The 12,398-nt window shown below is 24.4% G+C and overlaps 1 protein-coding gene across 1 annotated transcript; it reads left to right on the top strand.

The window, feature by feature from the left end:
- Positions 1 to 9,936: 9,936 nt before the first annotated feature.
- C8Q69DRAFT_527530 (hypothetical protein) lies at positions 9,937 to 12,217 on the top strand (the record flags this gene model as incomplete). The annotated part of the gene is made up of 3 exons (XM_028633649.1): positions 9,937 to 9,971; positions 11,630 to 11,718; positions 11,787 to 12,217. The coding sequence occupies 3 exons, from the start codon at positions 9,937 to 9,939 to the stop codon at positions 12,215 to 12,217; spliced, it is 555 nt and encodes a 184-aa protein (XP_028484985.1).
- Positions 12,218 to 12,398: the final 181 nt, after the last annotated feature.

Here is a 12,398-nt window from a genome sequence, read left to right on the forward strand (position 1 = left end):
TAATAGAAAAAGACTAATTTTTTAAAAGCCTATTAATAAAGAACTATAAGAGATTAAAATAAGAATAAAAAAGAATAATCTTCTAGAGAAGATTATAGGAAAAAAAGAAAGATATTAAATTAAAAATTTAGATAAAAGCTTATTAATAAATCTAATATTAGATAAAGAAAAGGAAAATATAGAGAAGGAAAAAAAAGGGAAAAAAAAAACTAAGAGTCCTAAAAAACTAAAAAGAGAAAAAAAGCTTAAGATTTAAGATAAAAAAAAATAGCTAAAAAAAGGATATAAATATAAGATTAGTATATCTATATTAATAAAAAAGGCTATTATTAACCTAAAAAATAAAAAAGTATTAAAATTTTTAAAGAAAGAAAAGATTAAACCTATTGCTATACTAAATTTATATTAAAAAAATATAAAATATAATAAGACTAAGAAGTATAAAAGATAATATCTTTAAAAAAAGATTAAAAATACTTATAGATAGTAATAATAACCTTAAATACTAGAATATTAGCATAAACTACTAGAAATAGTTTTAAGGGAGATAGAGACTTAATATTAACTTTAAGAATTATTACTGCCTAGATAAGGAAGAAACTAAAATATAGTTCTAACTAAGTAGACTAAATATAAATATTAAGAAGATTAAAGAAGTCTTATAATAGGTTAATTTAGGGAAAATTAAATTAATCTATAAGCTATATATATAACTATTAGCTAATATAATTAATATAAAGGAGGATATATTTATAAAAGAAGCTAAAGGAGTATTAAAAATAATTAAAAATATAAAGCTAGCAGCAGTAAAATAATAGAAGAAGAGATTATTTAAAATAATAATTTATCCTTATAAAAGTTTATTTAAAGAAATTAAATAATTTATAAATAAAATTTCTAAAAGTAAATAGATAATAGAACCTTCTAATAGAGCCTTAAAAATTAATATAAAGCCCTTCTTTTCTATAATAAACTTAAAAAACCCCTTTATTAAAAAAGAAACTAGATACTTAAAAAATATATAAAATACTAAAACTATATAATTTAAAAATAATTTAAAGGCTAAGCAGATATTAAGTATATCTAGCAACAGCTAGGTTAAAAAAAGAATAAAAAATCTTATTTTAGAAAATCTTAAAAATATAAAAGATAGAGATAATATAAAAATTAAAAAAACCTTATTTAAAGACCTTCTCCCTAAGAAATTCCTAATATTAAGGATAATTTAACTGTTTAGAGATCTTAAATTAATTAATATAAATATTTTTAATAATATACCTAGCAGCTTATATTATAAGGCTTAAGATAATATATATAGGGCTAAAGAATATCTTAAATCTAAGTATAGGGATAAAAAATATTTTAATTTAAATAAAAAAGACTTTACCCTAAATAAAATATAAAACTAATATATTTAATTAAGTATTATAATAAAAGAGGATTTTAATTATTAGGAAATAAATAAAGTTTTTTAAATTATACTCTTTAAAAAGAAATTAGCAGAAAAAATATTATAATATACTATTATAAAAATAAAAGCAGCCCTTTATTATAAAAAGAAGAATAAAAAATTAATAGGGCTTAAAAATTTATTTAAGAATATTCTTTAGAAGGTTATTATATAAGATATTTAGATTTATTTAATTTAGTTAATACTATATAGTTATAGTAAATATAGGCTACAGGTTTAATATCTTAGGGGATATAAGCTAAGAGTATTAAATATAGAGACTATAATCCCTAAGAAAAAAATAGGCTAGAGCTTTATAACTCTAGGGACTAAACTAATTATTAAAGATAAGTCTAAGAAAATTATAAGCTTAAGAGATATTATATTTAGGCAGGGAGAAGTAACTTTTATTAGTAATCTATATTAGCTAATATTAGAGAATTAAAGAATAGATCTTAATAATATTTATTATTTTAATTATAGAGAATAAGATAAGATAAGATTTAATTAAAGAGAATCTAGGCTTTTTAATATTTAAATAAATAGAGTTATAGCTATAAATAAAGTAATATTTAATTAATTAAATTAGGATTATTTAAAAGTTAAAATAGAGTTATACTTTATATTAAAGCAAGATATATTATTAGTTTAAGATTATTTATAGAAGAAAGGAACTCAGCTTTATAAATTAGGGGTTTTAAAATATATATAATATTAAAAACTAGAATATTCCTATTTTAAAAATAATTTATAATATTAAAAAGAGGAGATAATATAGACTATAATAATTAAAAAAGATAAATAAGGGTATCTATTCTTAGAGAAGGGGAAGCTATATAATAAAAAGAATTAGTATAAAGAATATAATTAGTTAAGAGATTATATATTTTTATTTAAAATCTTTAAAAAGTCTATAAGTAAAGCAGGAGAAAGTAAGAGTAATAAAGAGATAATACCTTTTAGTTATTTAAAATAAAATAATTAGCTATTTTTATAATATACTAATAATTATAATATAAGAAGTTTAGAAAGTAATAAGAGTAATAGCAATAATTTATTAATATTAATAATAAATAGGGATTTATAATTCTAAAAAGCTCTTATATTTATTTTATTAAAATATTTCTCAAGATAGTATTTTATAATAGTTTTTATAGATTCTTAAGGGTAGTATTAGTATTATAATATAATAGCCTAACTATTAATAGAATTTATAATTAAATAGAATTTTATAATAGTTATATTTCTGCCTAATTCTTTTACCTTTAGTATTATTAAAAAAAAATATAATAAAATAAGGATTAGTAATTAGTTTTAGCCTATGCTATAAATTATAGATACTAGTATTATAAGATAATAATAATTTAATAGATTTAATTAATATTACTAGTAATAGCTTAGTTATAATTATTAAATCTATTAGTCTTAAATCTCTAGAATAATTATTATTCTCTATAACTAGATTTTCTAGCTTCTATATATTTGCTATTTTTTTATTATTATTATCTTATCTACTTATTATTAGTATTCTAATAATAATCTCTAGTAATATATTTACTGCAAATATTAGTAGTATAAATATTAGAAGTTCTTTATTTAGCTTATTAATAGATCTATCTAGAATATTTTAATCTTTTATTAGTATTTAACTTTTAGTAATTATTATATTATATATAATATTACTATTTATTTTATTAATTAGTTATAATTATAATATAAGATAATTCTTTTATAGCTATTCTTATATTTAGTATAAGGTAATTTCTTAATATAATTTCTGCTATTCTGCTAGTATTATTATATTAAGTTTATTATAAGTTAGTAGCAGTAATTCTTCTATATTAATAATAGCATTTACTTCTAGTAAGGTTATAATAATGCTATATAATTTATATAATTCTATTTATTATTTTAGGGTTAACTAAGATTATAAGACTATATTATTAAGTATATATACTAGGATTAATTAGTTTTTATTAATAAGGTATTATAAAATATTGCTATTATAGTTAGCTAAATAATATATTTTAAAGGGATAAGCTATAAGGATTTTATATAGTCTAAATTAATATTTTTTAAATTTTTAATATGTTTTATTATAAATAAATACCTATTTATTAAGTTTAAAAGAAGACTTAATAATATTATTATAGTAAACTTATAATACTTATATTACCTTTTTTAATAACTTCTTATTAACTATAAGCTAAGTATATTATAATATAGTAATTTATTTTTTATACACCTTAATTATATTTATAATCTCTAATAAGTATAGTAGGTTATTATTAAAGAGTAGTATTAAATAGTATTTATATAAGAGATAAAAGAAATTATATCTTATAGTCTAGTATAATTTAATATATATTATAAAGATTACTTATAGAAGATATTTATCCTATAAATAAATAGGCTTATTAATAAGCATTTTAGTTAGTATATTATCTAATAGACTATTATAATTCTTAACCTTATTATTAGTTCTTAGGTAATATAGTATAATATACTAATAATATATACTAATAATCTTTAAGTAATAAATAATTATTTAGAAAAGGAAGTTAGAGCTATTATTAGATAATAATTCCTATAAAGCTCTATAATTAATAAAAATATAATTATAGATAAACTTTATAATTATTTTATCCTTTATATTTAGTAATATTTCTATAACTAGCTATTCTATTATATATTTAATTATAGTAATAATTTATTTATTACTGTTTAGTATAGTTAGTAGAATATTAATAAGGTTAATTGCCTAATAGTTAAATAGTTAAATATTGTAACTAATAAATATTTATAGTATCTCGCGTTTAAGGCCTGGTTATACTTATTATACTACTTAATATTTAAGGCAGTATTATATAAAATATTATATATCCTTTTATATTATTAGCTATTATATATAGAGTTATATTACCTTAAATAGGGCTAGATATCTGAGATATCTATAGTCTATATATATTTCTTCTAGGAAATTATTATAAAAAAATAGATAAAGATAGAGAATATTATTATTACTATTATAATATTATAAGAATCCTTTTATATTAAATATAAACTTATCCTTTTTTTTATTAATTATAGATTATAAGTATTATAGTAATATTATCTTATTACTAAATATAGTAACTATTATATTATATTATTTTATCTTATCTTATTTAATTATAAGGGAGTTAATAGTATATTATATTGCTTCTTTCTCTTCTAATATAAAGTTAAGATATTGTAATATTATATTAGAGATAATAGCTTAGCTATTTAGGCAATATTTAATATTAAGATTATAATCTTAGAAATCTGCTAACTATTATATTAATTGTTTTAATAGGGTTTTTATTATTTATATATATTTAAGGCTTTTATAGTTAGTAAAGACTATAATTTTATATCTATTATTAAGATATATATATTAAATTATAAGAGTATATTTAATTACTAGTAGTTCTTTCTTATATATTAAGTAATTCTTTTTATAAATTATTAATTTGCGATCTTTAAAAATAATTAGATATAGGCCTTTTATAATTATATCTTTTTATAATAAGCTATAACTAATTGCTTAATTGCTAGTATTTATTTTAAGAGTAAATAATTTAGAGATATTTAGCAATTAAAGAATAGATTTATTAATAATACTCTTTTTTAATTATTTAAATATATATTAATATTTAGCTGTCTATTTAATTTTATAATACTTTTATTTATATAATTATATATTACCTTCTTTTAAAAGGTCTAATAAGGGTATAGTAATATTAGTAAAGTTCTTAATATAATATTAATAATACTATACTAATCTTAAAAACTAATAAATCTTATAGATATTAATAAATATTAGCTATTTCTTAATAATCTTTATCTTTAACTATATTAGCTAAATTATCCCTCCGCCTATATTATATCTATAAAATTCTAATTATAGCTTTATAAAAATATATTTAAATAGCTTTATAAATAATTAATTATTAGATAAAACTTATAAAACTATAGATAAGTAATAAATATACTCCTCTAATATTAGAGAGAAAACTATAATATTATTAAGATAAATAATTATAAATTTATTAAGATATAGATATAAAATCTTATTTATTAAGGCTTAAAAAATAGCTAAAGCATTAGCTAATCTAAATAGTATTATAATAAATTTAAATTTTTCTTAATATATATTAAATACTATCTTCAGAATATCTTCTTCTTTAATCTAGATTTAATAGTAGCTTTATATAAGGTCTAGTTTATTAAGAATTTCTGTATTATAGAGTTAATTAAAATATTTTTAGATTTTTAGCAGTAAATATTTATTATATTTAATAACTGTATTAAAGGCTTAATAATTAATATATATTCTCTATCTTCTACCTGGTTTCTTTATAAATAGGGCTAGGAAATTCTAAGGGCTTACTAATTTATAGACAATTCCTTTAATATAAAGGTTATTAATTTATTACACTTTCTTATCCTTATATAAAGGTAATAATAAGTATATATTAATATTAATTAGTCGGGCATCTTATATATTAATTTTATAATTATTACTTAGCTATAATAGTAAAATTATATTAAGTAGCTTTTCTTAGAAATAATATTTAAATTATTATAATATAATTATAATTTCTAATAATATATTCTTCTATTTTATTATAGATAAAGTATTTATTATATTATTAAGTTATTATATAGTATAAAGTTGCAATTTAATATCTTTTTTAAAAAAGTATTTAGCTTTATTATAAGAGATAAGGGTATTATTAATATCTTTAACTAAATCGCAAATTATTATATATTATAAGATAGAGCTTAAGTAATATATTAAACTATTATAATTATTAATTATAATTTATATTATTTTTTAATTAATCTTTAAGTTTATAGACTAAAGCTATATTATACCTAAAATAATATTAAAATTATTAAGGTTAACTACTTATATAAATAGTTCTATATAATATATATCTAACTATAAGAGTATTATTGCAGTACTATAAATAGTTATAGCTAAATTATTTATAAATTATATTTTTAATTACTTAATTATATTAATAGAAATATTAGCTATCTTATAAAATTTAACTGAGGTATATATTATATTAGCGCCTAAGTTAATTAAATAATATATAGGATATTAGGTTTTAAATAAAAACTTACCCCTTATAATCTTTATAATCTTTCTTAAGAATAAGTAGAGATATTTATCTAAACAGCTTTATTATTTATTAATTTTATAGGCTTTAATTGCTATAATATATTATCTAAGATCTTCTATATAGAATTAATCTTATTTAAATAGTTATAAGATAGCTATAATATATTAGCAGTTTTTATCTAATATATTAAAGGAAATGCAATAATAAGGCAGTATTAAATTAAAAAATCTAGTCCTGCTATTAGAGTAACTATAGGATTAATATTAACTATTCCTTAAGCTATTATAATTATAATAATATAAGTTTAAAAAATAAGATATTAACTTTACTATATAAGATAATTATTATCTTAATTAATAATTTTAACTAGAGGAATATTCTCTTTTATTATAATTATAAGTTTAGTATTCTATATAATTATATTAGAAATAAAGGTAATTCTTCTAATAATAGTTAGTTTATTCTAGGGTATTTTTTTATAAAGTATTCCCTAGTAATATTATTTTAAAGGAGTAAGATAAGTGCTATAACTATATTTATTATTATAAGTAATCTAGTATTAGCTTAACTATTAATAACTCTTATTTATTGCTTATTATATATAATTATTAAGATTATTATTCTAAGTATTAGTAGGTATTATATATATATATAGCTATATATTGCTAATTAAATTAGTTAGCTATTATAATATAGTTTATATAATTAAGATTATTATAATTTAGATTTTCTTCTATATAATTATAAATATAGATTTTTAATCCTTAAATAAAGTATTTCTTAAGTTTATAATCTAATAAAAAAGAGTTAAATTATTATTATAATATAAGCAATTTAATAATATATTCTATAATAAAATATATTTATATTAATTAATAATATTTATTACAGTTATATACTTTTTAATTAATATTTTTATATAATACTAAGATTTACTATAACTAATTATTTAAGATATTAAACTTTATAGCCCTTCCTATCTTAATATTATTAGATTAAGTTTTTTATATTAATCTTATATTACCTTTAAGAAATCTAGTATAATATTATATAATCTCTTATTAATTCTTAAACTAGTCTTTAGTATTATATTATTAAATATAATTATAAATTTTAAACTTCTAGACTTCTAGAAGTTCTATATTATATTTACCCTTATATAAGAAAGAGGTTTTAGGTTTAAGTCTAGGTCTGTTATTAAGGCCTATTGCTTATATTACCTATGCTTAAGCAATATTAATAATATTATTAGCAACTTAGGCTAAGAGACTTAATAAGCTAAAGTCTAGTTATAATAAGTTTAGTATTATAATATTTGCAGCTTATTCTAGAGCTAGAGGAGATTATCTTAAATTAGGTGTTTTAATACCTAATATTAATTAGTTATTTTTATTTAAATCTATATAGCTAATATAATTAGCTAAGTCTTCTGCTATAGTTATTATAATTATTTTAAGGTCTTAATTATTAAAATAATTACTAAATATCTATATTAATTCTTCTTATAATAAGAGTATATTTATATCTTATTATTTACCCTTTATAGCTAATATATTATTATAAATTAGACTTTAATATAATTCTTTATCTTTACCCCTTTTTTTAAATATAGCAGTAAGGTTAAGTTTAAAAATATTCTATATTTATTTAATTTAGTATAAATAAGAAGTTATAAGATAAAGTTTAAGTTTATTATTATTTAGATTTAGGTTTCCTTAATATTATATATATTATTATATTATTATTATTATAGCTAACTGCTATATTATTAAATAGGTAATATCTTTTATACTTAATATTATATTTTAGGCTTCTTTATATATAGTAATATAATAATTATTATAATTATTAATATTATAATATAATAGCATTAGCCTATATAGGCTATAGCCCTCTAGGCCTATGTAATCCCCTTATTATTGCCTAATCTAAATATTTAGATATGCTACTAGATATTGTTTAGAAGAAGAAAGTTAATTACTAAGAGATATCTATACCTAAGGCTATAACATAATTCTCTACTAACTAGATTACCCGCCTAAGCGGATTAATACTATATAATATATAGAATAACCTCTTTTTAAACTGAGATTTCTCAACAACTATATATCTAGCATATATAATACTTAATATATAGCTTTCTATAATAGTAAACTTTTATATACTAAAATTTTAAGCTCTAAAAATTACTTATTATTTAGGTAATATAAATTATTATTATAATTTTTATAATTATATTTTACCTAAGATATCTAAAGAATAGCAAGACTTAAGCAGATAAAATTAGACATATATAATCTTAACAATATATATTTTACATATATCCGTTCTAATAACCTTTAGATACTTAGTTATTAAGATATTTTAGTTTAAAAAAGGGCTATTTTGTATATAATACGGCACTAATCCGCTTAGGCGGGTAATCCGGTCGGCAGGGAATTACGTTATAGTAGAGAATGACTAAGCTAGATGACATAAGAAAAGACCACACATACGCCGTTGAGGCTTATTTAGTTTACTAAGCACAATGACAGTCAGCAGAGAAAGCAGGCAGTACTGCTCGTTAACCAGCAAACCATTGTTTATTACAAATTTCCGATGAAAATTTCCTCGTAAAGGTTACTTAGGTTTAGGCGTTATATATGAAGAGAATTATGTGTAGCACCGTCCAACAACGGGTGTGGATAATTACACGATCGAGATATATCTCCTCGCACCTAATTCTTTGAGACTTCCATCCTTTGTTTTCTATGCCTTCAATATTATCACTATACAAGTCATATATGTAACAGGTGAAGAAATAACAATTATTGGAGGCGTCTTGCCCTCTCCCAGTTCATAGGATTGGACATGTCGGGCCTCAATTTGAAGAGCCTAAGAAGCTTGTCCCGTTCGTTTATAAGCCACAAAAGTCACATAAAATGCCAAATCCAAAAGAGGAGTCATATGAGAATCTATCTATATTCTACCCGCAATTATACCAGCAAGCAATATAACACACAATTTAACTAAATCGAAACGAATACATCCAGAGTACACATACCACCTCGGCGAGAGCAGAGAGGTATGAAAGTCAGATTCATGATCATATAGTAGCCAGTGCAGCATCTTCGGATATGGGGAGCGCGAGATTGGCTCAAGGAGGAATACCAGTACAGTACAGTAGCTAGGTGTAGTTGGCAGCTTGTGAGCATAGCGAAGTCCGTGTTGTTGCGAGCGGGGTCTTTCTAGCTTAATTCAAAAAGCTCATTTGGCACTCAGCTACCACTATGATCCCCTTATAATGAGAATATAGCACGGAAATGTTCAGCATCAATGTTAAAAGTCACAATGTGCGCTTTCTACTGGCTCTTAGTTGAGGTTCTGTAAGTTTTGTATCAGGAGGCGATGGAAAGATTGACTAGCTTGTGGCCAAGGGATTGGTCGTTAGTGCGATATCGAGACCTGCAACAGTCTGTACTGTCTCTAGTTTCTCTGAATGCACGGAAACAGAATTAGTGATGATCATAGTTACGACCCATCTCAACCAAGTACGCGACAAGTATCGAGGTTTGTGAATTATATCGACATATGATAACAAAATATCCGTACAGGACAGAGTTAGCTTAAACATGCCTTTCAAATGTTATATGACCGGTCTATATACAACATGAAGTTTACATTTGGAAGGAAATTCTATTATCCTCTTTTTTGCGACTTGATGCATTCTGTTGAAGCTGCAGTAAGGCATGGTAATCGCATATCCAAAATAACATCGCGGTTTCCCAAAAAGGAAATCACAACATTACACTTCCACAAGGAAACAAAAAGCTCACACCTCCACAAGGACACAAAAAGCTCACATCCCCGGCCTCCCGAGTGCACTCGGGAGGAGGAGGATGCTACGAAAATCCCACCTTGCTTGCGGCGGGCAGGATTTTTTCACCCCTGGAGGCGCCCTCCAGGGTTCGAACCGGGAGAGCAGGCAGTGCTGGTGCCTAGAGCAGGACCTCAACGAGGTCCTGACTCTAACCACTGCACTACCTGACCCCCCGCGTTATTATCCCAACCTTTGCGGAGTATATATGGTCCATGTTATAGAGGCCGCCGCCTACAGCTGAGTCACATGTCTACGTCAATGCGGGTTCAAAGAATTGATTTCGTCGTATCACATGTGTACTCATGATAGGCCCGGTTGGTTGTGCTATGCTATACACTCAGGCTCTCTACCTTGTACAGCGTAGGTTCAGTCTGGGTCTTGTTGAGCCGGTTTAATCTCGAAAATAATATAATAAACTCTTCTTTTTGTGCCCTATACACATTACAGTTCAAGATATGGTAGTGTTCTAGCTTCGATCGTGACTACGAACGACGTTCTATTCGAAAACATATAATAGATGTTGACTTTGGCATTGGAGCCTAGAGGGGGTATGCACCCACCAAATAAATAGGTCATATCAATAGGTTTCTTCACTTCACTGGAGGGAAGTCAGAAACGAGAGCAAGTCCTACCGTATTCCTCGGCATTCTCAGGCTCGGTGGCTCTCCATATATAGTAATTCCATGTTCTGTCTCTCACAATCCTATGCTATCCAAACTTACTATGCTGGTGGCTCTTGCAGCTTTTCCTTCGAGGGCTCCTCCTGAACTCAAATGGCAGGTACAATAACATCATAAAAGAAGCAAACCTCACCATCACCCTACTCACAGACTCTGGTATAGAGACATATCGCCGGATAATCTATGAGCTACTCGATATGCAATGATAGTATAGCTATACTCCAGGAAATTCATTCCGTGATTTGCGCTAAGGCCGAAATCTGGGTTGAGGATCTAACTCACACCTTGGCTATAACGAGCTGCGTTCACTTTTCGGACGCGTCGGCAAGAATAATACTTTCTAACGTCATAATAAGCTTGGAAAGACAGCATTTCCGTGGTATTTATTCCTCTCGAACTTACAAGTGCAGCACAGACCGCATGGCCTCGAAGGTCCTTTTCAAATAATAGCTTGCGACGATGCACCCTGATTTCTTCACAACAGGAGAGCTGCATACACGACCGACATGAGTCAATTGGAGCTTGATTTGCTACGCGCAGAGCGTCTCGCTCACCGCTCACACTGGACTTTCGGTTCGTATACAATATGACTGTCTAAGATGCTGATATTGCAATGAGTGAAGCTAATACGTTCTTCACAGGACGCACACCAGATACATGCGTCTTCTGTTTCGAGAGGCTGGAGGCAGATTCTCCATATCGTCAACTTCCCTGCGAGCACTGCTTCCATCTGCCATGCATCGATAACTGGATAGGTCGACATCATGCGAATTGTCCACTGTGCCGGGAATCGTTCTACTACTTTAGACGACCACGAATTGTCACCATCACACGACCACAGCCGGCTCCTTCGCAGTCTACGGACTGGCCTGGTGAAAAGCAGAACAAGCTCACAGGAGGTCTTGAAGATAGCCGACCCATCCAGGCTGTTTTCAGTGGTCTCAAGACTTGGTGCAAAAAGAAGATACAAGATCGTGCGAGCGGTGGTATACTCAGCCCTGCGCGTAGAACGCCACAAAAGTTGTTGATGAGGGTGAATCCGACAGAGGGTATTCCGGAAATAACGCACTAAGTGGTGCATGCTTATATCTAGGATATCAATTATATCAGAAATTGGTGGACCTCTCTATTTCTTTATCTACACCTTATCAAATGTTCTACGGTGTGAGACTTGGTAGCAGCATAAGCGAGAAGAGATGACTCTAGAATTCAGGTAAAGGTAAATTCCGCGGAAGTGTCTTCATAAACTTCGT

This window comes from Paecilomyces variotii, assembly GCF_004022145.1.
Source record: "Paecilomyces variotii strain CBS 101075 chromosome Unknown C8Q69scaffold_5, whole genome shotgun sequence".
NCBI lineage: Eukaryota > Fungi > Ascomycota > Eurotiomycetes > Eurotiales > Thermoascaceae > Paecilomyces > Paecilomyces variotii.